The following is a 27,853-nucleotide window of genomic DNA, read 5'->3' as shown; positions in this document are numbered from 1 at the left end:
TTGCTGCGATGCTGTCCCCATGCTGTTAGCAGCTGGCTGGCAGCCAAGCAGAACAGTGCTGGCAATTAGCTGGAACCAGTGGGTTTCCACAAAACCCTTCTGTTTGCACAAAGCAAGGTTCTCCTATCGGAATCCATCCATCTCGTGGCAGGAAAATCCCTCTGCTGCTGGTGTGGGGCTGTTTACTATAACCCACGTGCACAACGTGCTTGTTTTGCTGTCTGGGAAGGGATGTCGAGCCAGATTTCAGCAGCGGGCAGTGAGCAAGTGGGTGTTCTTCCTCTTTGTGTTTCTTCATGTGCATCCTATACACAGAGTGCTCCCAGGCGGGCTGCTCGGATGCGACTGCTTGAAACTCTCTCTCTAGAACTAGGAACAGATGTGAGGCTTTTCCTTTCATTTTCCTGCTCCATTTTTTTTTTCTTTTTTTTTACAGCTGGTAAATACCTTTTCCTCACACATTACCTGGCTCAGAGGAAAATCCGGAGCTGCTGCGGTAAGCTGCGATTGGCACTAAATATCACTCAGCTGCCTTTAAGCCCAATGGGAGCGGGAGAGCGTGTCTGCTTTGCGTCTTAATTCTGTGCTGTCGTGTGCTGTTGAAACTCAACGCACCTTTGCAGATGTAGGATGGAGTATTGATTTGTGTTTGCCAGTGCTCCTGTATGAATTATGTGGAAAAGCTTCCCCACACTCCTTGCTTTTCTTAGTGCTAATGACGGTTGTGTTCTTGAAATAACATTGGCTGCTTAGAGAGCTGAAGGTGGTGCTGGTGTCGCGGGGTTGAAGGTGGGCACAATTGTACTTCTTTTTGGTATTTACACCACTGCTGCTGGAAGCATCCCATCCGCCGTGAGCTATCCCCAAATCCTCCTTGTGCTCACAGCCAACATAGGGCTGCTCTCATGATATGACAATCTTCAAACAGCTTCCAGTATAATTAATGGTAGCTGGTCTTTTCCTAAATGAAGGTGGGCTCGCTAGGAGCACTGCCAGCTGTTGTTGCTGAGGTGTCTGTTTGTGGACAAGCAGCTCTTTTGGGTGCAGGGAGGTGGGTGCCGATTTACTGACATCTGCAGAGGGCAGAGCTATCCAGCAGTGTTTGAGTGCCTTCTTTATTATCATTATTATTTAAAGAACTCTTTTTGTTCGTTCATCCCTGGGCCAAACTTTGTACCTTTGATGAAACACCCAGTGAAGCACATTCTGACACCCGTGTGTGAGGTGCAGGGATTTGGGCTGCTGGTGGCAGTGATCATCTCTGGTCACTATTTGGGATACGCAGAGGCACAGAGAATGGTTCAGCACTCAGAAGCCCCAGAGCTGCAGGAGAACCACCAATCCCAAGGTGTATCTGTATCTCCAAGGATGCAGAGCTCAGGGATGAAAGGCCAGGCTGTGGTAATGGTGTGGACCTTGCAAGGTTGGGTCAGTGATAGCTGAGCACTGTGCATACAGCTCCTGCTGCATAGTGGTAGTGATGGGAGGCTGAGAGGGCTCTGCTTTTGTAACGACTTCTTCTAAAGTTTATATAATTCTCAAGCAACCCAAGAACAAGAGTGGAACTAATTACTGCTGTCTCAGTACACTGAGCTAGAAAGAACAAAGCATGCAGACACAATGCAGATCTGCTTCTGAGGGTAAACTGATGGGGGAAATAATAGGCAGGAGGGGAGCTGGGATACAGTGTGACACGGGGCAGCTTGTACTTACAATGGGCTGAGTTTGGGCTCAGCCATCCTTGACCCCAATTGGTCTTGAGTATGGGGCAGGGTGGGATGGTTCCCCCAGTAATTAGCAGTAGAATGCTCTTGGAAGCCTGGCTGCTGAGCATTGTGTGCTGCTCCCAACTGAGTGGAGAGAGGCTTTTATGGAGAGCACTGGTTTGCCCTGGGAACTGGGTTGACTGATGCCATTGCACGAGCAGCAAATTGTAGCCCCCTGCTGGAAAGCTGCTGCTCCTTAACACCAGGCTGGGGGACCTTTTATTGTCTAGCATAAATGAACCAAGTAACTGGATCAAATCCAAATGCTGGAGATAAACAAGAATTCAAACAGGAAAAGCTCATAACCCCAGGGTGGCTGCAGAGAGCTGGCCCAGGGGCGAGAGGAGCCATGCAGGCTGTCTGAGATCATGTTTTCTGAACATTTCTTGTTGGAGGGCCCTGGCACTGTGCTAAGCCTACTCCAAGGCAGCCATCATAGGGAGCAAGCTGTGCTGGGGTCAGGAAGTGCAGCTCAAGCTGGGTTCAGCTCCATCAGCACTATGTGCAGATTGCAGGCAGACTCCCTGCACCTGGAGGGACCTCCAGATGAGCTACACTCACAGCTGTAAAGCTGGAAGGCTTTGGGCTTTCCTAAGGCACCTCTTGATGGATCCTGCTCAGTTTTCCCCAGACATCCATCGTCCAGCTGCAGCATTGGCTTTGTCCCTTCAGCTCCTGCTGAAAGATATTGCAGAGCCTTCCAGTTCCAAGATGAATTTGTTTCTCTTTTCCTTTCTCCCTGGCTATCTCCCCTGTGCCCTGCTCTGTGCATTTCCCATTGCAGTCCTGGAGGCAAGGTCTGCAGGTCTGCTTTACATCGCTGATCCTCTTATTCTGGCGCCCTGGAAAGAGCTCTACTAATGCAAGTTGTGCAGCTCACCTCCCTGAAGCATGAGGCAATTAAGAGGCTTTTATAAGTCATTGATTTTCCTTCCTGCTGGCAATTGCAGAACCATCGCTTTTGATCAAATGAGATGCGCTGTTCGATACCCAAACATTCTGCTCATCGCTGGAGCCTTTTATTCTTTATTTCATGCCATAGGAAGCGACTTGTTAACATGGATCTGCATTGAAAACTTGAGAGCTTTTGTTCTGAGCTATCAGATCCCAGTGCTTTAACACAGGAAGGCAGTGGATCACCTGACAACTCCAATTTGGGAGAGAGCACATCAAATGTTTCAACCAGAAAGCAGTTAAGCTCTTGGCCCATTTCTCTGCATTGGCTGCAGCAATGAGATTTTGGGTTTCCAGCATCTCCCACTGCCCTGCTGGTGAGGGGGCGCAGAGCCAGGCTGGCTGGCCCAAGTCGCCCAAAGGAGCATCCCATGTTGAATGGCATCACCAAGAAACCGAGGGCAGCTGGCAGTGAGGCTGCCACTGCTCAAGGACTGCTGGGCATTGGGTGGTGGCTGGTGAGCAATTGCATTGAGCGTCACTTGCTGCAAAGAGGAGGACAGGTATATCAATGCCACAGCAAGTGAAGGAAAAGAGCAGCATCCTCAACTTGCAGGAGGAGCCAGTTTGAGCAGGAGGTTTGTGCAGATGCCTTTCAGCACTCCTGTTCCTCCCTGCGTGCTCCAGCACTGCTGAGCTGAGGCCAAGCCGACGGCTGTGCCGGAGCCTCTGCTATTGCTTTTTTCCAACCTAATTTTCTCAGGAACTGACCCAGTTCTGGCACTTTGGGAACTGGCATTCACTCTGCTGGTGAATACTTCTCATCTGTTTTGAATGATTGGTCCGGTGTGACCTTTTCTGCTAAAATAGCTTACACAATGAAAAATGCATCAGTGTTAAATTCTAACGTTGCATAACTCTGAAAGCAAGACCGTGCATTTACCAGCAGGAAGGAAGCTTTTTTTCCCCTCACTCCGTAGAAAGCGAGAAGGAAACAGCCAGAGATGTGTGACTGCAGTGAAAGGGGAACCCCCCCCCCCCAAAGCTCCCATCTCCTCCCTACAAAATCAAGGGGTGACACAGGGGTTGTACCACCCACTCATTGCTTCCTGAAGAAGAAAAGGTGCCATTCAGCTGTGGGGTGGTGGGCAACCACGAGCGAGACCTCACAGTTTTTGGGGCTGTTTCCCACTCCAGGACCAGGCATCTTGCTCTGTTTGCTCACTGCAGAATAGGGAAGATTCTATCTTTGCTGCTTTGGAACGTTCCCATTGACTCCAGCTAGGGAGCAATTCCAACAGCGATACCATCAGCTCTGAATAAGTGTTTTGAGGATTGTTTTCCTACCAAGAATCGCTCCTTGTTCCTGGTGCTGTTGCTCCTGTTCTTTAGGATGATTTCACCATTTCTCAATATTTCTAAATTTGGAGCAGGAAGATGCACGTTGTAGCCCAGGACTTGTCAGGGCAGCTCCGCATCTGAAACATCATTTCTTGTCCCACCTGGAAGGGAGCTGAACCACCCACTAATTACTTATCGTGACCTGGGCTGATCCCTCAGCACAGCAACAGGAATCATAAGGCTTCTTTGTTTTCTCCTAGAGGAGAGCACCACGTATTTGGCAGGCAGAGCTTTCATCAGGGGGCAAACCAAAGGTGATGGTGGTGGTGCCCATTCCCTGTAAGGATGTGCAGGGCTGCACATTTGGTGAAGTGCAGGACGGGCTGAGATGTGGGAGTGGTGCTGCAGTGGCACAGCTGCCCAGGGAGTGCTGGGGTCACCATCCCTGGAGGTGCTCCAGAACTGTGGGGATGTGGCACTGAGGGATGTGGTGATGGGCATGGTGGGGTGGGTTGGGGTTGGACTTGGGGATCTCAGTGGTCTTTTCCGATCTGAATGATTCAGGGCTGCCCTTTTGGGGCCACAGTTGGACTACATGGGCTCCGCATGGGGATGATGCTTGTAGATGCTGGGGACAGCCTGTACTCACATTGTGCAGTTTGTTTTTCATTTTAATGAGTCACTAAGATATTTGAAACACACCTCTGACCTACTGAGCTCAGTTACAGCAACAGTTAGCACCTACACTTCATAAATCCTGACAGTGTCCTGCCAGCTGCTGGCTTAATAAGGCCCCTGATCGTGTGGGAAATGCCATCACTTTGCAATGTGATATCTGATCCCTGAAGTGAACAGACTGAGCTCTTTAAAAACCTCCACTGCTGTAAGAAATGTGAAGTTCTGAGTGGAGCAGCCTCGGGGCTGCAAGGAGCTCAGTGCTTGGAGGCAGAGGTCCAGGTAAGAGCACATCACTCTTATGAAATCTTTCTGTACAGCTCATCTCTTTTGCCTTGCCTTATGAAACCATGTGAACGTGTTCAAATTAACCACCATTGGAAACCAAAATCTTCCTCATCTCGGACTCATGCTCAGTGCTTTGGATGCCGTAATCCATCAGAGGTGAGCTATGTCTGCTTCCTTCCCAGCTCTGAAGCCAGCTCTCATCACCATAGCACCCTTGTGCTGAATTATGAGACCTTTCAGAGGCAGAGACTGATGCCTGCATCCCATGGTAGGGTTGGTAAGGACACAAGCCCATGTCCTGTTTGGTATCCTACAAGCTAATTCCAGTCATTTCTTCTGGCAGGAGCTTGTTCTCTCTTGTTTCAGAGTAAAACAGAAACATGACCAGCACTGTTTACAGGCGTGTGGAGCGCTTGGGAGGGTTTGGTGTTTGTTTGAGTTGAAAATTAGCTGATGAAACCGTTGTGTATTTTTGACTGCTCCATGTGTTCCCAGTTAGGATTTCTGTTTAATTCAAGCTCCCTCCCTCTTTCCCTCCAGAGTGCCCTGATCCTCTTCTTCATGTTCCATGGGATGGAGTTGGGGTTGGCTGGGATCTCCCAAGCTCAGACCCTGGTGTTACATACAGCAGCTGGGGGTGAGGAGTGGGCATGGCCAAGGGCTGCCCCAGGGCTGCCATCAAACAGGGGGATGTGGGCTGCAGCCTGAAACAGCTGTTCTGTGTGCTCTATGCTTTGTGCACGTGCATCTCTGCTCCTAGCTAATCTGTTCCTACACTTGTACCTGTATGTAAATGTCAAAGATAGATGTGAAATTCTCCCCAGAAGTAATGCCTTCTGTTTCTTTCCATGGAAATAACAACAGATACAAAGAGCACAATAACTCTATTTGGTAGAGCACATTCTCAGCTGCAAACCACTCCTTATTAACGTAGCCACTGCTATTAGTTTGGTATTTTTGTCAGTGATGAACAAGAGCTGCATGTTGAACTTGCAAGCACCTGCACCAGTGGAGGTGCTCCATAGTCACTGTGCCACTGCACCTCTCACTGTGCCACAGCCACCGGTTGGGTGCCAGAAACACTCATCAGGTGCTGATGAATGTCAATGGGTGCTGTTTTTTTCCACATGGACAGGTTCATCCCCTGCTGCCATCCTATCAACGTCCACCTTTGACACCATGGGCTGATGTCACAAAATAGGAAGCATTACTTTCAGAGCAGCCCGGTTGAGAGGGGCTGAGTGATATCCATGTGTTGGAGAAAGGTGTTCTGGTTTGGGGGGTTTCTAATGGGAATGTGTCGGCGTGGAGGTGCTGTTAAGGGCTGTGTGCTGTTCTCCAGCTCGTTTCCCAGAGCCGTGCCGTGCACAGCCCGCTGACGGCTGATTGACTTTCGTTTGCAGAATGCTCTTAGCAAGCCAGAAACTATTTCAAACAGAGCCAAAATCTCAACCATGTGTTGTCATCCCCAGAATTACATTCATCAGGGAAGAGGGGGAAAAAAAAAAACCCAAAAACCATTTAGAAAAACCCCCTCTGGGAAATGATGAATTGGTAAACAAGTAAAAGGCGATTGTCATCTGTGTGCACCCTGCAGAGGGAATTCCACGGCCCCACCGCAGTCATTGAGACTTTCACCGCCGCGCTGCTCCAGCAATGCTGCACCAAAGGGCTCCTTCAGCAACAGCGACGGCTCTGCAGCCCATCTCCCTCCTCTCCCTGGTGTTGGCGTGGGGCTGCGTGGCATCCTCTTCCCCCTGGCACACAGCAGGTAAAGCCATTGGCAGCCTCCTGGGCTTGGGGTGGTGCTGGGCTCTGCGTGGTCTTGTTATGGTGAGGGGTGGATTTATGAATGGGCAGTTAATGTGTGGTGTTATAGCAGGATGTTTCTGCGAGCGGATCCAAAGGAAAGTGCCTTGGGTGAACAGTCAGCAGAGTGATTGATGGAGGGCTGGCATTTACAAACAGCACCTGGGTGCATAGTGATCCCAGCTGTGTGGGGGGGGAGGGGGAAAGGGGGGAGGGTGATGTAAGAAGTGCTGCTCAGTGAGCTGTTGGCCTCAGAAGCAGCACCTGAAGTACCAGTGCGGGCACTGCCCTTTAAATAGGCTCCTTGCATCGTGCTGGGATGCAACCATCCTGTGTGCCCATGGCTGCTGCAATGCTCTGCTTTGTTGCCATGAAGGTGATACTGCAGTGACCGCCAGTAGCACCCACGTGTGGGATGGGGTGTCTGTGTAATGGGGTGGCTGAAGGATAGGATGGATGTGTTACAGGGTGACTGTGCAGTGGGGTGGCCATGCAATAGGATAGATGGGGGATGGAATGGCTGTGCAGTGGAGTGATGGAGCAGTGGGTTGCCTGCAGGATGGGGGTGGCTATGGGGCAGGATGGCTGTAGGATGAGATGGCTGTTTGATGGGTTGATGGTACAATGGGGTGGCTGCAGAGATGTTCAGCACATCAGGATGTGATTCAGCACAGTGCAAATTGTGTCCAGAAGGAAGGAGTTCTGCAGGAAACACTGAGGAGCAGCTTTCGTTCTAGGCTGGATGACACAGTCCTATGCCCTGCATGGAGAGTATGAGACTTGTGCCTTCAATTGCATTGAATCATTAAGGTTGGAAAAGATTGCTAAGATCATCTAGACAAATCATTTAAGACTGTAATAATGAGAAATAATGAGAAACTCCGCAAGAATCTGCGCTGCTGTTTAAAACGGAGTTGAGTTCTGGAATGAAACATCCAGGAAGCAACATCCCAACACCAAGCTTTTCTATTCTCTCTGAACTTTCATTATTGTCAACATTTCTTATGGAAAAATTCCTTGCTGTTGTTTCAAAAAGGTGTGTCTGAGCCAGGATCGGGATGGAAACAAGTTTCAGAATGTTAGCATTTCCTGAGAGACAGAAATTCCACTTCAAACCACCCCCAGGGCTCTCGTGGAAGTTATGTCTGGATTCCCAAACAAAGGCAAGCCGCTCTATTTGCACAGCAGTGAGAGAACAACTGCCCATGCAGGACAAGGCTCCCAGCCCTGCCCACTACAAATGCCATGTCCCACTGGTCCTGCAGCTCCCACAGTCCCACTGCCAGTGTCTGAACCCTCCAGGCTGGGCTCAGAGCTGCTGGGAGGCAAAACATTGCACTGCTTATATAAAAATGCATCAAAGCTCATTGTTTTCCTCCAAATCATTAGAATCTATTGCTCCTTAACCCAGTGTCTCTCTACGTATGTTGCTGTGGTATCCGACATTGACACCTAACACAGCAGTTGGTCTCCCAGACAGAAGCTTCACACACTGGGAAGTGTGGAAGCTGAAGACTGCAATGGGTCTCACTGGGAGGGCTTCCTCAGAAGTCATCAGTGATGTTCTCTGCCAGCTTTCTAAAGAGGGCACATATGGTGGCAATGCTGGACTGACCCAGCCAAAGGTGGACTCCAAAGCATCACAAAGAAAACACATCATGCCACGAACACGGAGACACATGAATGGGTAAAACCACCTCCAGACAGTGCATGCAGAGAGGAAAACCACCTGTTACACACATTGACTTTGTCTGAACTGATAAAACAGAATGAGCTCAATGGCTTCCTTTGTGTGAATGAGGTTCTTCAGGCAGAGCTTGGAGGCAGCCTGTCTTATTAACCCCAAGCAAGTAGAGGACTTGAAAGGTCATGGTGAGACTATGGTTTTATTTAGAATACTTCCAAAGGGACTGACAAAGATACTGCGGCACTGTTAGGCCTCTTCAATGCTCATTGGGTTTTTTAGTGGACAGGAGGAAAGGTTGTGTGTGTATGGTTGAGGGCAGGTGGTTGCACACACACAGGACTGGATCTGAACCAGCTGTGTTCCCCTTCATAGCCACAGCATGCTTAATTCCATCACATTTACTATCGGTTTGTTGGTTTTTTTTTTAACGTTGTTATTTTTAATTAACATCCCTTTTACTCCCTGCTTTGTTTTCCAATGCAGTTGCTCCTCCACAAGACCTTCAGATCACTGATCCTGGGCTTTTAGGTTCTCTCGATATAGAGTGGAAACCTCCATCCAACACACAGACCTCCAATGAATGCACAGTGAAATACAAGTGTGAATACCGTAACACCGGTGACAGAGAATGGAAGGTGAGAGAACACAAAGCTTCACCCTCCTAGATTGCTATTGATCCTTTATTTCTGGCACGGGTTTATATATGTATTTAAAGCACCAAAAGGGACTGGTAAAGCAGCACTTCCAAGCGCCATTCCACAGGATCAGTGCTTGGAAGTGTTTGCCGAAGAGGAGCATGCTCTGCAATTCCTCAGCAGCAGCAATCAGGGTTGGAAAAGGGGCTATTTATGTCAGAAGTGTGCTGCTTGCTGCCAAAAATAATCCGCCAACATCCAGTGTCATCCCTTGTCATTAAAAGGCGCTGCGTGTTTTAGAAAGTCTTTGTTTATAAGGTCTTGAACTCAGGCAGTGTCACGTCCTTAGGGATGCAGCATGGTAAATAAATAGAAGATTAAGTTCCATTAATTATCCTAAACAATCCCTATATTCAGAAGAGTGTTATTAATCAGTGTTTCCTTCAGTCTTTTAGATAAGTTTGACTCCAGCTCAGTTCCATGATAAGATAGTCAGCCTTAGATCATAGATGTGTAGATGCAGATAGACATGGGGTTGCCAGAATGTTGTGGGAGCCCATGGGAGAGGAAAGCTGCCAGAGGGGCTGGAGGGAAGAGGAGAAACCCAGTGGCAGGCTGTGTGGTTGGTGCAAGGTACTGGGGAGCGCCAAGAGATATGGAAAGGATATGTGCAGATTCCTGCCTGGTGTTTGTAACCGCTGTTTAACACGGGGAAAAAAAGATTGTAGTTTAAAAAGAAAACAACAAAACAAAACATGTCAGAATTCTCTAGGTCATAATGGAAGTGTCTGCAAGGCAGAGCCAAAAGAGAGAAAATAGCACGGCTTGTACCTTGCCAAAATGCTGGAAAAGGTCACAAAAGTTGGCCATAAAAAACAACCCATGGGGTCATCAAGGAATCCATCCATGTGCATTGTCTGGCAGAAGGATGTGGCTCAGCAGGGCTCTGACGCTCTGGGACTGCTGACCAAAGCCTGAGTGTGGGCTGTGGTTCCTCTTGCGCAAGCACGTTGGCTCTGCATCCCATCGTTTCTGTCCTGGTTGGGTCAATTCTACCCCTTCTCCCTCTTCATTTGCTACAACTACCCCCAACTTACTTTTGTCCTGCATAAGAGAATGAAGAAGGAGCCTTCTCTGGGCCTTGATTACCAGTTTGGGCTTCCTTTTTCTGGTGTGGAAGGGAGGATTCACAGCCAGTGAGGATGGGCAGCCCGAGCAGCAGCACTGAGTTATACAAGTGCTGGAATAGTGCTGGGCAGGAGAAGGAGGATAGAAAAGGAACATGAAAGCAGCCAGATGAGCCTACCAGCAGCCGTGGTGCAGTGGTGGCTAACTCTTCAGCTTGGCAACAAGAGGTGCTTATAAAATCTGTCTTTCAATCAGGTTATTTTTACTAGGAAACTAAAACTCAGAGTTGGATTTGACCTCAGCAGGACTGCTGAAGTGAAGGTCCAGACCCTGCTCAAAGGATGGTGTACCAACGACGTGGAGGTTCAGAGTGAATGGGTTTATGCCACCTTTCGGGTCCCACTGCAAGGTTAGGAGCAGCCTTCCTTCTTTTTGACCCCACCTCCTCCTGTGATCATTTTTTGTCTTGACAAGGAGGCACACGGTTGTTCAATGATGTTTCTGTCTGACACTTGGCTACACAGTCATTATTTTCCTCTCATTCGGCAGGGAAAGTGGAATCCAAGGTTCAGGATTTTCATTGCGTCTATCATGACTGGGAATACCTGAAGTGCACGTGGCAACCAGGCATCCTTGCTCCTCGTGGTATAAATTATGGACTATTCTATTGGTACGTATCAACAAAATAAAACAATATCCAGTCAGCGATTGAGTGAACCACCCTTGGAATCACTCAGCATACTTGAATGCCATGGAAGATGCCATGGGGGGTAGCAATAATGCACGTTTCTCAGTTGTTTCTATTGTTTTTTTAACAACTTTTGTTTATTGCAAGAAAAACAAAGCCAGAATGATGTGTTTTGGACAGCCTAACTTATACTTCGTTTCCTGTGATGTGATGGCGAGAGTGATGGGCTGTTTTGTGACTTCAGGCTGTTTGTAGAGAAAAGCATAGCTGCAGCTATTTAAAAGCAGTTTCTGTATGGCTCTTGGAAATGTTCTTCAAAGCAGAAACACCAAATTTACAAACTACTTGGAGAAAACCATGGAAAAATTCACTATTTGTTACTTGAAAACAAACCAACCCCAAATCCACACACACACAAAAAAAAAACCCAAACCAACAAACCTGCTGTTGTTTAACTGCCTGTAACCAAAGCAGGCATTTGGATCTTTGTCCTGTTTTATAACAAGGATGGGCGGAAAAACAGCCTTGCTATCCTTTGATCCCCAGGAGTTAATGTTCATAGCACTACCATATGATTTCTTTCCCCACGTAATGACGTGCTTTGCAGGGAGACTTTCATCAGGCACAGAGTACAGAGGCCAGACCCAGCTCTGCCTCAATGGCAATAACCCAACAAGAGTCACGTAAGGTTATGGGAAGCCCCATGTGGCATTTCCAGCATGGGGACCGCATTGGGGAGTAACCTCCAGAGGCTGGAGGTGATTTGGATTGCTTTTGCACAGTCACTACTAACCATGAGACCCCTTGAGTTTCCTTTGCAATCAGCTGTTTTTTCCCCTCCTCCCCATGCTTTTCCCATAGCAGGAAGGATGCACAGCACTGTGCTTTGATGGGTAGGGCAGGCAGGACAAAAGGGATGCTTATTGTTTAGGTCCATTTGCTCCTGTCTAATAGTCCTTTAAAAAGATTAGAAAAAGGCTTTACCCCAAACTAACTTCCATTGCTTTGATGGCCTTTTTTAATGTTCTCCTGCTAGGTACGAGGGTCTGGAGCATGCGGTGCAGTGCGACAACTACATCCAGCATCATGGAATAAACATGGGCTGCGTGCTGCAAAACCTGAGCCAGGCAGAATACAAAGACCTGAGCATCTGTGTCAATGGGTCGGTGGCAGCCACCTTGCTGAGGCCGCTGTATGCCACCCTGCACCTTCACAACCTGGGTAAGCCTAGTAGGAGAGCAACAGGGCTTGGGGGACCTGCATGGCCACCAAAGGCTCATGGCTTGCATGAGGGGCTCAAACTAACATGTGTTCTTGCAAATGGAGAAGGGGACGTGCATTGCTGGACTCAGTTCTCCAGCAGTGTTTTAAGGAGGTGATGATGCTCAGTGCTCAGGTCACTAGGTGCTGCTGAGTGCCTTGCTTGACATTGGATGACTCCGAGTCAGTGGGCTGCTGGGTAAAGAGCAGAGCAGCTACGGGTTTTTATTTGGTCCCAAGCAGCACAAATGCAAATGTGGCTCGATTTCCCTCCTGCTGGAATTGAAACCACTGTTCTGCTCCTGCAAGCACAGGAGAGCTCTGCAGGCATAGCTGCTGAAAGCAAGCCAGGGGCAGGGGAGAGTTGGGTGCAAGGTGCAGTGGGGTCTGCCAGAGCCATGGGAACAAACAAAAAGCAAGGGTGGGTTTCAAGCCCCCCACATTCCCTTACAAATAAGGAAACAAAGCAAAAGATACAATCTGATACATATGCTAGCTCTTTGCGATGGGCACTTTCTGTTCTGATGCATTCCATTGAATCATTTGAGTTGGAAGAGACCCTTAATGGCCATCTGGTCCATCTCCTGCACTGAACAGGGACACCCACAGCTCCATCAGGTGCTCAGAGCAAAATTTACCCACACGTAACTGTCAGGGGATACATAGGTTATCCTCCTGGGTTAATTAGCAAGATTTCTGGATTCAATTAGGGGCGTCATGTTCTTCTATATGGCTTTGGGCATATGGCATAAAGGATGCAGCGTCAGGAAAACACAACAGCAATGATGCACTGCAGGGGTCCAGGCTGCCCTGTGAGAAGTGTGCCAAGCAAATCACTTGGCCATCAGCCCTGTCTACATAAAAACAAGTAACCCAGCCCCCATGTGGACCCTTTGCTCCTGCAGCATCATGGTGCTCCAAATCCCCATCAAACCCCATCAGTGGGAGTATGGGACAAAGCTTGGTGGTGATTAACCAAAGCCATTCCCACCAGGATGCAGTCAGTGGCACCTCCTGACTTCTTCTCTTTCCTCCCCCAGCCAAGCCTTCACCCCCCCAGCAGCTGGTGGTCTCCATGTCTGCAGCCGAGGAGCTCCACATGGCTTGGAGCCCACCTGGTGGCCAAACACCACCCCAGTGCCTGGAGTACGAGGTGCAGCTGGCAGAGGAGCAGGGGGAAGCCAAGGCTGCCTGGGTGGTAAGGAGAATGAACACGGGGCTGCCAGCAGCCTGCTGTGGGCAGAGGAGGTGGGGGCCTGTCTGTGCGTATGTATGGCCTCTACAGAACATGGTTTGGTTTGTTTTCCTGAATCTGATAGCATGACATGATCCAACGAAAGGGTGAAGCCTCCAAAGAAGCCATTTGGGACACAGCGTATGTTTATGCATAGGGCTTTTCCCTTCTGTGTCATTCAGATATGTTTTTAATAGCAAGAATCATTCAGCTGTGGGGAATGGTTGAAGGACACGTTCTTTCTTCTACATAAGAATCTCCATAGCTAGCTTCACAAGTGATCAGACACAAACAGACACCGGACTCTGTCTGACCGGACACAGAGAGGTCCCATGAGTGTCTGTGGTTTCAGGAGGTTCAGCTCCATAATAGCTACCAGCACTGGATGGCCCAGAGCTATTATGAAACCATCCAAAAGTGCCAAAACGTAATCCAAGGATTTGCAAAGCATGTTCAGCAGCATCAGGCCAGCATCAGAGAGCTACCTCTGGTTGCTCAGAACTCCTCACTGCTCTCCGTTTTCTTTCTCAGTCCATGTCCATCCAAGTGGAAACCACTTTCTCCATCTCCAGAGCAAATCAGAGCCGCATTTCTTGTGTCCGTGTCAGAGGAAGAACAAACAATTTCTGTGCTGATGAGGGCTTCTGGAGCGAATGGACGCAGGAGTGCTTCTCTGGTAGGGAACCAACAGCCATCAGTTTTTGTCTGTAGTGAAAAAATCAATGTACCTTGGATAAGAAATCACTTGAATGCATGGAGCCTGAAGTTTTAAGAAGCAACGCAACCTGTTCTGCAAGATAGGAATTTCTTACTTGCTGTAATTTCTCATTGCAGTGTCCAGAAAAGAAGTCAAGCAGCTATTTATCCTCATTCCAATCATCCTGGGGTTGTCAAGTAGCCTTTTAATATTTACTTTGATTGGCCAATGCAAGAAAAGGTAAGTGCTACAGCAGCCTGTCCATGCAGTGTGCTCCTATAGGGGAAGTCTCAGCCTATGGTTATAAATAATATACAAGATATGAAGAGACAAACACGTATCAACAGATGAGCTAAGATCAGCAGCTTATTTTCAAGCATGACCACTTCTGCCTCACAGCAAGCCATAAAAGCAAGGACTCAAATCCTGGTCATGTAAACCCAGAATACTCCTATTAAATGCAGCAAAATTACTCACATGTAAAGCAGCAGAAATAATACCATTATTTTGCCCCAAAGTGTAGAGGCTAGTGATAAACCTGTAGCCCTGTAGCAAGCAAATGCTTCCTGCGTTGGCACCGTGATGAGGCAATGTGTGATGGGGATGCCATTGTGCACCATGGTGCTGGCAGTGACCTTCTGTTCCCATTGCAGATCCCCAGCAGGAAAACCATTGCACCCGTTGGTGGGATGCTAACTGCACCCATGGCTGCTGTGTTTGATGGGATGCTCTCACATCATCCCAAGGACAGCCAAGAAGCCTGGTGCTTTCTAGGCCAGCGTGGGTCTTCCCTGCCCTGTGTGAGGCTGGTAGTCACAATGCAATCCTCAACAGGCCCAGGAAAACATGGGAGGAGCTGTAAACTGACCGGAGCAAACTGTTTCTAATAACAAGGCAAAGGAGAAAAAGGAGGCATGGAATTTGTGATGAATAAAGATAACACGTTGCTCTGCGGGTTCTATTCATTTGTTTAGTAATTTAACTTAAGGACTCCAGGAAGCTGTATAGCAGGGCATACACCAAAGGGCAGCCCCTTACCCAAGCGTTGGATACCAGGGCCAGCACACAGCCCCTCACCACTCCTTCCTTCCCTTCATTGCTGTGCCTGAGCTAATTGCAATTGTTTCATTAACTGCTATGCCTTAGCTGCTGCAAAGCTGAAGTGGTGAGAGAGCATGGGAGCAACTTTTGCTGCAGCATTCCCAACCACTGCAAGGGATGTGGTTATGAGAAGTGCAAGGCTATTCTTGCAAAGGCAGCAAGGGAACTCCTCTAGGAAGTGGGCACGGCTCCTGCCATTCAATTGAGCACCCAGGATGGCTCTCAGCACCGTGCACCCAGCTCATGAAACTGCTGATTGACTTTTAAGGATGTCCCCCATGAGAATGGTTAAAAAGTAAATCCAAGACGTGCACTACAGCTGGGTGAACCCCAGCTGAGATGCTGCCCTCCAAAGCCTCCTGCTTCTGTTTTCATTCATTTTTATTTCCTTTTGTCACAAAAGGGAACGAACTCAAACCCCTATGTGTAGTTATGTTTCATTTCATCTGAACATCCCAGAAACCCCAACCTCTTGCAGGAGTATTTATTTGAGATGGGAATTTCTTCTGAACAGAGGAAGCTCAGAGGGAAAATCAAGTTTGCATCAATCAGCCCTATAAAGAGATGGGTGAATCCAACCAGTCACAGCACAACACAGTGAGTGATGCCTTACACAGCCAAGTGCAAAATTATTCAATCCCTATTGCCTGCCTCCACTGCTATGTGGGCACCAACCCAGTGTTATTTGGGGATGTATCAAGGAAGGAAGGCACTAGAAGAACCAACTAGTCTACGGACAGGCTGGGGCAGAAAGGAAGCTTCCCAACTGCTGGTATTTAGGCAAGATGCAATTCTACCCCTTATTACCTCTGGGTGATGGGAGGGAGCAGTTCTCTGCTTATTGCCCTATGCAGAATCCCCTTCCTTCCACTTCTGGTCACCAGGTGGGATGTGACAGAATAAGGGACACAGCCCTGCACCACACAGCTCAGACATTTTGCTTTGCTTGCTCCTGAGGCCAAACTTGGGGTATCCATGGGGCATCCGAGCAGGGCAGAAGCAAACCTGGATTTCCAGCTCGGAGCGCAAGCTGAGCAGAGATGCTCAGTCACACCCATTCTGAGGTCTGTGTGGTAATTGCAGGAGCCACACAGGACTTGGGCACATGCAGAGACAGGTGCTCTCTAGGATCTGTTTTTTTTTCCAAACTGCCTTCAGGGCAACAGTTATTCCTTTTGTAATGGCTAAAAACAGAAAGCACTGAAGAAAACTGTTGGAAAGAATCCCACTGAGGTTTCCCTGCTAATAGAAACACCTCTCTGTCGGTCTCTGATATCCTGTCAGGCCCTTAAACTGTTTAAATTTCTTCAGCAAACAACCATGCAAGGTGAAAGCCATCTGTGTGAAGGAGTGGTAGGAAATGAGGCTGGTGCAGATGGAACCTCACCTGCTTTACACCCCAGGAATGCCACGCACAAGCATTTGGCCATCCACATGTGGACCCGCAGCTCATGCTCCCCTGGGACCTCTTGCTGCTACTGCATCCCAGCCTGCATGCTCTCCCTCTTTTGCTCTGGAGGCTGCTCCATCACTGTAGCTGGTGGCAGCAGGCACAGCAGAGACCTCAGCAGAGCAAAGAGCCTTTTGCAGACCAAAAACTGCTAGAACAGGAGAGAAACAAATGAGAACAGGCACAGGCAGAGATGGAGAAGGAATGGATGCCATATTCCCCAGCTAAAACTCACCCCCAAAAAGATCAGAGCTATTTCTGTCACTACAAGATATAAAAGTTAGATGGAAGCCTGCCTAGAAACCTGCCTAGTAACAGAGGGATAAATTACATGCATTCTCATACAGTACCTGTGTGCTGTGGCTCGATGGGAGTGTTTTGATGGAGGACACTGGGCTTGGTCCTTCTCAGTCCTACATTTGCTATAGTCCATAATTAACATTTACAGTAAGGCTGCTTCAAAATCCCTCCTGTGCCACACTCTGCTCTTCCTGTTCCCTCCTAAGTCTGGGTTCCCCTGTGCCTGGCCAAGCATGTCTTTGCCAAACACACACCAAGAGCTCCTTTACATACCCTTGAGTTCAGGGTCTTCTTTCTGTCTCTTACTGATAAAGTCTTAGCATTAGGGAACGAAAAGCAACTTTTCCTATGGAATATTTCCCCCAGTGGATGTCAATACTTGTCAAACATGTGAAAGCACAACCCTGCATGTGCTGCAGGGAAATGCAGGATCCGTTTGCATCTGTTATATTCTAACAACAGCTTTCGGGAAGGAACAAAGCAGGGAAGGTGGCTATTGAGGTCACAGCAGTATCTGGGCACACAGCATCACCCTCCTCTCACTGAGGTCTATTTTCCAAACGCCAACAAGAGAACAATTTGAAAACCAATCTACCTTCTGTTTGCTCGTTTCCCATCCTCATACATTTTCATTTCTTCTGAATACAAGATGCAAACACTGTAACCTGCCAATAAGTTCTGCAAGGAGCTCCTCACTCCTCTTGCACAAAGGACATGAAAAGGCAGGGTTTGCATCCCACCGCCCCGAGGCATTGCTGCTGAGAGTGCCCAGCTCGTAAAGCCGCTACCATCTCCATGGCCACTGGGTGTCAGCATCCCTGCTTGATAGCAGAGGAGAGGGACAGCCTCACTTCCACTAGAATTCAGCATCTACTGCATGAAAATCGAGGCGACAGTGGCTCTCGCTGTGAGAACGATGCGTTTTGCTCTCTGTGCTGTTAAGTAGAGAAACGCTGTAATAAACGGAGTATCTCCAATTGGAAGGGACCCATCAAGTTTCTCACCCAGAGGGTGGTGACGCACTGGAACAGGTTTCCCAAGGAGGCTGTGGATGCCCCATCCCTGCAGGCATTCAAGGCCAGGCTGGATGTGGCTCTGGGCAGCCTGGGCTGCTGGTTGGCCACCCTGCACACAGCAGGGGGTTGAAACTGGATGAGCACTGCAGTCCTTTTCAACCCAGGCCATTCTGTAATTCTATGATGTCCATGAATCATCAGTAAATGTAAAGAATTCCATGGGCTGTGGTTGGTTTGCAGCTCTCTGTGTGGAGAGGGACATCTGAGAGCACTGCCAAGCTCTTTGTGCCTGTGTATGAGCCAGATTTTCTCAGGAGGATGTGTGCTTCTCACAGCTGAATCATTTGAGTTGGAAGGGATCCTTACAGCCCATCTAATCTAACTCCCCTGCACTGAGCATGGGCACTGACAGCTGGAATCCTTAACACAGCCTCAGCGCTCCTCTTTCCAATGGCTCTGTTTGAATGAAGGCTCCAAAGCACTTCTCCAAAGCCAACAGCGATGTGCATGATTCATCGCATGATTTTCACTCAGGGAAAAAAAACCCAACAACAACCAAAGAATAAATATCCTTCGCTCTGTTTTGTTCCTTCAGTGCTGGGAAGAACTTCCTTCCTTAACAGAATTAACTCATCTCGATATCTTTAAAAACACAAAAGGCGGCAGAGCATTCTTCACTGGAACTCACACAGTGGCAAAGAAAACTCACATTCCAGACACACAATGTTCTTGGGAAAAGATGAGCACTTCAAGGTTAACATCTGTAAAGACAGCAGCTCCTCACCACTCAGTGCACTGCAGAGCTGTTTATCTGCCCGCAGCTGGAAAGAAACCTTGCACTGGAACACATGTAAAGCAAACTGAAGATGCTGCACCTGAGCATCCTTTGCAAGGTCTGCCTGCTGTTAGCTGGGCTGGAGAGAGCTGTGTGCCACTGACAGGTCCCCATCTCCCACATAAAGCCCAGGAGAGGAATCTCCATGCCTTTTACCTGATGGTGTTCCTGCTCTGAACTGCTGACCTGGAAATACATCCCATCCTTTAAGCCTCTTCAATCAGTTTAGCTGAATTTTTGCCCATGCTGCCGATTTATTTAGAAACATCACGCTGAGAAAACAATCACTTTACTGCCTGTAAGGTTCATCTGAGTTCTCTTTTAACAATGGAGAACTTGAAAGGCCAACCTCACTATTTTACTGGACCAAAAGCATGGAGCTCCTGGGTGCACAGCTGGAAATGCAGCAATGGAGGAAAGCATTGGAAAAAGTTAGACACAGAGACTGCACTGTCTGACTCCCAGCCCTCAAAGCTGCTCACCAGCACGTCCTGAGCAACACCAGCCAAAGGCAACCCAATGGGACATTACCTCAACGCTGCAGCACCCCAGAGCAGACCAAAATTGGGTCCAATGAAACTCAGCGTCCACAAAAATGCTCTTGTGGGTAAATTAAATAAAGCCTATTTAAGTGGCTGAGAGCAACCCGGTTTGAACTAACTAAACTGGTTAATTCTGGATGCTTCTGCATGTGCAAAAGAAATATTGCTTCATACACTTGGACCCGGGCTTAGGGCTGGGAACACACTGCTTCCACCACCCTCTGACTTCATGACGCTCTCCCTAGGGGGAATGTACTGCCTTGCCTCCAGAACTGTGGCATTTTTCATGGCTTCACCAGGACCTGGAAGGGCCACGGCATAAAAATAGCGTTCTTGCCTTGAGATGTTTGTTCTTCCCATGCTTTGGGATGCATCACCGAGGAGGTGAGAGGTGCAGATGGCTGGTTTGGAGCTGAGCAGTGCCAGCTGGCAGGCACTGAGCTGTGCCCTCCCACTGCACCCCTGCAGCATAAATTCCTGTTGGAAGGCAAGGGCTGAGCCCTCTGTAGGCTTCTTAGTTGCTGTTCCTGCTCCCTCATTGGAAAGTACTGTTCCAGACCCAGAATGCTGCAGTTGCTAGAAACCCGCCTTAATTCCTAGTTTATTTCTGGCTCTTTTTATATGTCAACGTTCTTCAGGCCAAATAGTTCCTCGCCTTTCTTAGTCAGAATAAGCACTCCCTGATGTCCTCCTGTGAGCTTTCTTCCCCCACCTTTGGTTACTAAGAGGAACAAGTCAAGCTCTCTTTGTGGTAGAAGTGCCACTTGCCCATCCTGTGTCCCTTCTCCATGCCTGTCCCCAGGATGGCTGCTCAGAATCATAGAATCATAGAATTATTCAGGTTGGGAAAGACCTTTAAGACCCCCAAGTTCAACCCCAACCCACCCCACCACGCCCATCCCCACGTCCCTCAGTGCCACATCCCCAGAGCTCTGCAGCACCTCCAGGGACGGTGCCCCCAGCACTCCCTAGGCAGCTGTGCCAATGCAGCACTGCTCTAATTCCAGTCTGAATTTTTTAAAGCAGAAGTGCCAACTGACCATGATACAACAGGAAACCACACTCGTTTACTCTCAAGGAGCACAGAACTGACTTTGGAGGAGTAACATTTGTTGACCGTGGTTTGCTGCATTACCTGCTTTGTAGCATGGGTTGAATGGCGCATCCCAAATCTTCCTCTCCAAAAAGTCACCAAAGGGCTGTTCCAGCCTCCAGTCAGCAACCAGGACCCTGATTCAAATCTTCAGTGGCTTCTGCAGGAGACACTAACAGCAGTGGTGCACAGAAAGGCAAAACTGCCTACACTGTCAGCAATTGCAACCAGGCAGTGGTCTAACAGGCAACAGCCTGCAGATCGCTTTTAATGCTTCAGCAATTTCAAGAACTCAAAATGCCACAATTACATCCTATTAAAATTTGATATTTAGGCTGTATTTTAATGAAATATTAATTTATCCGACTTGCTGTTGAGGTAATTACAATTCAAGCACAGGAAAGCTCAGAACAGGGGATGTAACACATCCCTGCTTGATGCTGCTTGATTCATTTCTCTAGTCCTCCACTACCAAAGTGCTACTGGAGTAGTAAAACTGCAGGCATTGCCCCAGCAAGCTTATGGCAAAATTGCATTCACATGCTAATCTGCCCTTAGTCTTTTGGGTCACTGTTGGTTCAAAATCTGTTGGCATGCTTGTTCAATGGGCAAACATGCCTTGCTGCATGGATTGTCTCAGATAGCCTTAAAATCACTCACCTGAGGACATTCCATCTCTGTGTTGTTCTGGAGTTGCAGCATCCCTGCACAGCCAAATGGGAACGACACATCTCTAGGTCTCTCTCAGCTCCTGTCAGCTCCAGAGCATGAGCTGAGTGTGGGTATAAGCCAAAAGCCGGAGGCCTGGCACTCAAGGAAAAATGAGGGAGAGACAAAACAGTCAACAGCAGCTTCACGTTTAGGGACAAAGAAATAAAAGCACATTTTGGTACAGCAACTTAGAATCAGTGAAGTGCTGGAGGTGGAAGGGACCCTTAAAGGCCATCTGGTCCCTGCACTGAGCAGGGACACCCCCAGCTCCATCAGCGCTCAGTGCCCATCCAGCCTGACCTTGGGTGTCTGCACCTGTACCCCCAACTTCACCAATACATTTTCATTACAACACCCAAAGTCTTGGCCATCTTTGGGAGCTCCTTCCTACAGTTTTCCTTGCCCAGAGAGAAATGGAGACAAAGGCAGGTGCAGTTCTCAGCTCAGCATACCATGACCCAGGGAGGAAACCTGCCCAACAGACATCTGCATCTTTCTCACATGATAGGTGCTGCATTTGGAACACGAGTTACCATCATTCGCCTGTAAGAGCACCAAACATTCTTCATTAGAAGCTAAATAAAACATCTGCAGAGCTACTCGTGGTTTGCTTTTCCTCTTCAAAGAACACAAAAGGCAAAACGGACAGAAGACAGCAACTGTACCTGAGCTGAGATGTGAGCACTGACCCAGAGCCCACAGTGGGTAATCCTTGGGCACCACTGTGGGCAATGGCTACAATTCAGGAGGAGCAAAGCTGCTATGAGAGCAAGGTGATGGTGGTTAACTCAACTCCTCAAACTGAAGCAATTTGGAAAACGTCATTTTTAACAGACATTCCTGGAGGAAGGAAGGAGAAGAGGGGGAAGATGGCTATTTATCAGCATTATTTTGCTTAGCATGGTAGAAATGTTGGGTTATCAGCACTATTTGCTATGGTTAAAAGAACCACAGGCTATGCTCCGAGAGGGGGAGGAGAATCAAAGTTCATTATCTCCATTTTTTGCTGCTGTTGTGATATTGGTCAGACATATTTTTGACCAGGAAACGTTTTAATTGGTGAAATAGGAAAGAAAGAGAGGGCACGTCCACTTATTTATTTTTCCAACAGACCATGAAAAAAAATAAAATAAAATAATAAGAGTGATTAAACCAACAATCTTTCTTTAATAAATTAATAGCAGCATCACAAAACCCTGATGTGAATGACCCAAAGGAAGTTGGGTAAGAGACAGTGTTTAATCATTCCCAAAAATGTTATCAGCCCCTGGCAGGCAGATAACGCAGGCTATAAGGCAGTCCCCTTGTCTGGTTATCTGGAGAAGGAACATCCATCAGAACGGGTCCAGCAACACTCGACATATTTACAGTCCCAGTGCTGAATTATTTTAAAAACATTTATAAAAACTCTGTAAACTCTCAGTTCAGTTCTTGTTATTTACATCCAAATAGAGCGGGTGCCCTTTTCGCCCATACAACAGAACTGGCAGAGGTAAGACGTGAAGGCTCTTATGCAAAGAGAACACCTTTGTGTGGTACAAGCTGGAGGATGCTGTGGCCTATGAGCTATTCACACATGTGCTAGAAGCTACTAAAATTCAACTTATTGCTAAATGCTTTCCAAGTCTGATTGACTTATATATATGTATGTATATACATATATATGTACACGCATATATATACACACAGACACACACATGGCTGTAAAAGATGAGCTATGAATTCACCCAAGGAAAAAAAAATAAAAGTAGAATTTTGAAAGCAATGTCATCTTTCTGATTTTTCTGTTCCACTTGAGGTATCCAAATCTGACATAGAACAAAGGGCAGTCATTGAAGGCACAAGTCTGTGTCTCTGGACAGTGCTTTTCCTACAGGTTACAGACCTTTTTCGACAGGCAGGTGCAGTACCAAGCATTCAACCAGCACCAGCAGCAGCAGACCAGCACACACACCATGCTTCTTGCTCAGATACCTCACCTGCCTGCATGGAAGTACTACGGATTATGCACAGGACAGAATGAAGGACAAGAGAGGGTCACCAGCTTCATTGATTCAAGCTAGAAGCAAACCAGCAGCAGATGCAATCTGCCTCGGCCAGGTTGTTGCTGTGCACAGCAAAACAACAGCACTACACTGCACCAGTACAGAATGTTGTGTTTCTCCTTCACTTGGGTTCTGGGGGGATGACCACAGCAAGCTTAGAGTGCAAGCAGTTCACATCAGTAAAATGCAACTTATCCATGCCTTGTGTAAGCTTCTTGTTCTGAGGAATTCCATGGGCAGAGGCTCCTAGCAGTGCTAAATACATCCGCATTAGATGGATGATTGCAGCGTTTGTCTTTTAGTTAATGAAGATGTGAAAACATTCCGGGTTAGATCTGGCATCACACAGCACCCTGCACATGGCAAACTGCACAAGTGGCATCACCCAGAGGCACTGTGCCAGAAGGACGTGGTGGTGCCATTCAGGGTTTGTCTACACAGGAGCACAGAGGGAAATTAATAGTTCCAACTGCTCATGGTGTTAATTAAAAGCAGATTAGTTCAATTGCATTAAAACACGATGTGGATGTTTTCATTCAGATATAAGTGGCTTTAACATGATATAGGATAATTTGCTTTAGGGGTGAAATTAAGTAAATCAAATTGAACAGATAATCCAGATCAATCTGCCATATAGGTATGTTCCAAGTCACAATTCCTTGTCTGTTTCCTTTCTGACCCTGGTCACAATTTGTTATTGAACCTGTAGCAAACTGTTCCAGTCACACACCCTGTCCAGCTCTGCACCCCCCTCCCAAGATTGGGGGAAAAAAGGGATCCTCATTTATGCCTCACTCCTCAACATCCCCCGGGGTGAGGAGCATCCCACATCCTCCTCCCAACCTATGCCATGAGCACAGCACATTTTGCTCTACACCCAATGCACTGTTTGACCCCCAGCACTGCACATCCCCGTATTTGGAAAAATAAAAGCAAATGCAAAAGAAGCTAGAGGCTAAAGAGGCGAGGGGATGGAGAAGGTGAGCTCACACAAAGCCAGAGCACTCCTCTCCAGGTCAACCAATGACCTGATCATCCAAGCAGTCCCCTGAAGGCAGTGCCACCCATTCTGAGTATTGCTTCTCCCATCCCAGAGTAGATGGGTGTCTACAAGAACAGGGGAGGGTGTTTTAGAGTGGTTAAATCAGGTAACAATTTGGCTCTCTTTCTCATGATTCTCCTTCACGTTTGCAAGAGATCCCAACACCAGACCAGAAATGCATTCCCAACCAAGGATCAAACTGGTGAACGGAGAGGAAGCAGCAGGATGGTCCCTAGAAGTGAAATGTTGCCCCAGGATGCAAGTGAGCCACAACCCTTACCACAACACATCTGGCCAGTTGCCTACAGCTCTCATGCTGTCTCTGCCAGGTTTCTGTACACTCTTTACACGGCACAAATAGGGGTGAGGATTTAAAGTATATATTTACTGTCAACTTGAAAAAGAAAGTTATAGTGACCAAGTCTAATAGCATGTATTTGATATATAACTATTAACGTGCCATTCTGGACTCCAGCAAATGCCACCTGAGATAAATATTCAGCATTTTTGTTCATGCACTGGAAGAAGAATTCAAACATTTTGTCCATGACATATGCAAAGTAACTAGATCTGATCTAGTATTAACAGTAAATATAGAACCTTAAACTTCACTGCAGTATATTAATATATATGATTTTAAGTACTGGACTGGAAAGACAAATCTCTCTTTTTTCTTTTTTTCCTTAAAAAAAAAATCTTTGTTCAGAATGCAGTATTTACATTGTCCATTGACCAACGCTTACATTTTTATACAATATATTTTGGCCACAGATAGCTGAAGGCTGTGTGAGCCACCTTTACACACAGCTCACTCTTTCACTCACAACATTACAGCTGTTTATGGAGAGCTCTGAAGTCCCTGGTTGCATTTCAAGGCCCTCCTCAGCCTCATCTAGTTCCATGCTGTTGAGTTCATTGCCATTTCGGTAACTAGTTAAAGTCAGATCTTTCCCGTATAAAGCTGTTGAAGCAACATTCAGACACTGATTCTGTCGCAGTGCTGATTTTTTGCTGGTCTTGTATTGGCAGCGGATATAACTGGAGAAAGCCCTGCGGTAGGTTTTATTGAAGAGTGTGTATACGAGGGGATTAACCCCTGAGCAAACATACCCCACCCAAACAAACACGTCGAGGAGTTCACTCAAAAGGTCTTTATCGCAGGCTTCCTTGCAAAGGACGGACATAACATTAGTGATGAAAAATGGACACCACATGATGAGAAACAAAAAGAAGACGATGCCCAGGACCTTCGAGGCTCTCCGCTCATTGTTGATGGACTGCATAGTTCCTTTCCGAAAAAGCACTGCCTCCTTACTTACAGGAGAGTTCAAATGCGATGCCCCTTCGTGATTGTGAAGCATGGAAATGTGCTCTGTGTTGTTTTCTTTCTTGAGGCAGTTCACGCTGCTCCTCCTCTGCTTGGGCACCTCTCCGCACATGAACACCGTGGCCTGTCTCTGTAGCACCTGGACGGTCAGGCAATATGTGATCACCATGATGATGAGAGGGATGAAGAATGCCATGAAAGACCCAATGAGGACAAAGTTCTCATCGTTGAGGACGCAGGTCCCATTGATGAACACTCTGGAGTCATCCTGCAAACCAATGACTGGAATGGGCATAGATATCCCTAGAACAACAAGAACAAGAAAGAGATGGTTATGAGGACAGACAGGGCTCCAAACAAGGAGCATAGAAGGTGGGTATCCTGCATGCACTGAGCCCACTGCCTAAGGCTACCCAAAAGATATGGTAATGTTTTCACTTTACTTCCACATGGAAGGTAAAGCCTTATGTAACAACACTCCACAGAGTGCAGATCCAAGGCACAAGCACCCTTCGCTGGGTGCAATTACAGATTCTCTGTGCTCCACAGCAACACAGCAAAACCAACACAACTGCTTTGTCAAGCACTTTTTCTAGTCTGAAGTGTGACTTGTTGGTGTAGTGACACCAACAGTCGTTCCATCACTGTGTCACAGCTGGCCGCCACTTTGGGGCCTTTTGAAATCACAGGCACAGAGTAGATATTGGTGAATACTGCAAAAGAAAAGGATCAAAATGCAAAAGAATAAGGAATTGGGAGCACATTTGTTTAAGATGTTAAAATAATCCAGAAAGATGGCCACTTTTACCATGGCAATGTAGTCACCTGGGAGAAAAGCTCCTAGTTTTCTTGGGTCCTTATGAAGTGCAAGCAGAGTGATCCCCACATGCCCTGCCTGGTCAGGCATTCATCCACAAACAGCATGAAACTAATAAGTACCACAATCAATCCTATTCCAATTCCTATTGAAAGCACAACTGGTTTGTCCTGGATTTCAGGACATCAGGCAGTCCTGAAACAGCAGCAGTCCTGCCCAAAGGGTCTCTACATACAGCTATGTTTCTTCTGCTGAGCTCTTTGGTACATGGGATCTCAGTCCCACACCAAAACAGATGTAAAGCCTTCCAAGGAAATCTGTCTACATATAGCCAGAAGCAACAACAGCATGTTTTGGAATCTCTTTACCTAAGTATGTGTCAGAAGAGATGTGGTGGGCCAGATCTAGCTCATAGCTCACTCAGCCCTGCCTCGTGTCTTTGGCAATCACCAGCTGTGATGGCCGTGGTACAAAATGGAGCAGCACTTACAGCTTAGAAAATTCCACAGCCAAGGTTGTAGACAGACTTTCTTTTTTAAAAAGCTTTGAGAGATCTGCCTTCTGCAAATTCCTGATCCCATTTGTACCTTCATAATGTGTAGCGCCAATCAGTTCCACTATTGCTTGCCATGTGAGCAAACGATGGCCGGCTCATTTTATACTTGCTGCCAATAATTTCCTTTCATTCCCACAGTTTCTCTTCTGTGAGAAATGGTGAAAATCACTCTCTGCTCACCTTTTCCACCTCCTCAGTGATTTTATAGATCTATATCATCTTTACTTTCTAACATCTCTTTTAGAAGCAAAGAATGCTTTCCTCTATCCTCACGCCATACTCATTTTATGCCTTTGATTATCTTTCTCCATTTCTTTACAAATTCCTCTCTGTACTTTCAAAGGAGCAGCAGAATGGCTCTTGTTGCCCCATCGCTTCTCCCACAGCTCCTGCCTGGCTGTGGGCTCTCCTGCACACATATCTTTAGGGCTGGCCATGCTCTTCCATCTCCCCAGCAATAATCGATGTTGAGGTCACTGTTGTGCCTGGATGGCTTTTTCTGGATAGCTGTGAACAGCACATGTCTTAGAGCTATTCCTCTGGGAGTCTGAATTTCTAAAGAGAGAGAGTAACATGCTGAAGATATTAACCAAGGCATTTTTCCCATTCCTGCTAAGTGTTTTCCAAGATTCTGAAGAATACATCTGCAATCTGTCATTACCATATAATTACCATTTGCCAGTAAGCCAGCAAAGGAATTTCTTCTCGAAAAGTAATGCATATAAATGCCTCCTGTGATTATAGCATGCACTCCTTTAACTCAAGTGATAATTCCACTAATGTTTATCAGCTTACCCTTAGCAAGGCACTTGCTTCCTCTCTAATATATCTTTTAGCTTGCCTGTACCAAGTCTGTGACTGAAACAACCTTCAGCCAATTGCGACACTGACTCTTTATTGTTAAATGCCTCTTTCT

The 27,853-nt window shown here is 47.3% G+C and overlaps 2 protein-coding genes across 9 annotated transcripts in view; one reads left to right on the top strand and one right to left on the bottom strand.

Moving 5' to 3' along the window:
- Positions 1 to 95: 95 nt before the first annotated feature.
- On the top strand, positions 96 to 15,063 carry IL13RA2 (interleukin 13 receptor subunit alpha 2). Of its 4 annotated transcripts, XM_032444431.1 has the most exons (12): positions 96 to 267; positions 437 to 496; positions 4,997 to 5,601; positions 6,562 to 6,735; positions 8,944 to 9,095; positions 10,479 to 10,632; positions 10,773 to 10,893; positions 11,948 to 12,132; positions 13,212 to 13,369; positions 13,937 to 14,081; positions 14,240 to 14,342; positions 14,756 to 15,063. In XM_032444431.1, the coding sequence occupies exons 4-12, from the start codon at positions 6,621 to 6,623 to the stop codon at positions 14,796 to 14,798; spliced, it is 1,176 nt and encodes a 391-aa protein (XP_032300322.1). In that variant the 5' UTR covers positions 96 to 267; positions 437 to 496; positions 4,997 to 5,601; positions 6,562 to 6,620; the 3' UTR covers positions 14,799 to 15,063. The 4 variants fall into 4 exon arrangements, with proteins under 4 accessions (XP_032300322.1, XP_015715742.1, XP_015715743.1 ...); XM_015860256.2 differs by lacking the exon at positions 4,997 to 5,601; XM_015860257.2 differs by lacking the exons at positions 96 to 267; positions 437 to 496; positions 4,997 to 5,601 and adding an exon at positions 4,558 to 4,958.
- Positions 15,064 to 22,297: 7,234 nt separating this feature from the next.
- Positions 22,298 to 27,853, bottom strand: part of HTR2C (5-hydroxytryptamine receptor 2C) — a 191,180-nt gene continuing 185,624 nt past the window's right edge. For all 5 annotated transcript variants that reach the window (XM_015860223.2, XM_015860226.2, XM_015860225.2 and 2 more), the window contains one exon: positions 22,298 to 25,867. In XM_015860223.2, coding sequence (XP_015715709.1) covers positions 25,035 to 25,867 — 833 coding nt within the window. In that variant the 3' untranslated portion in view covers positions 22,298 to 25,034. The remainder of the gene's footprint in view (positions 25,868 to 27,853) is intronic.

This window comes from Coturnix japonica, chromosome 4 (genome assembly GCF_001577835.2).
Source record: "Coturnix japonica isolate 7356 chromosome 4, Coturnix japonica 2.1, whole genome shotgun sequence".
NCBI lineage: Eukaryota > Metazoa > Chordata > Aves > Galliformes > Phasianidae > Coturnix > Coturnix japonica.
The sequence above is the reverse complement of the archived record's forward strand: the minus strand, read 5'-3'. Positions and strand labels throughout refer to the sequence as shown.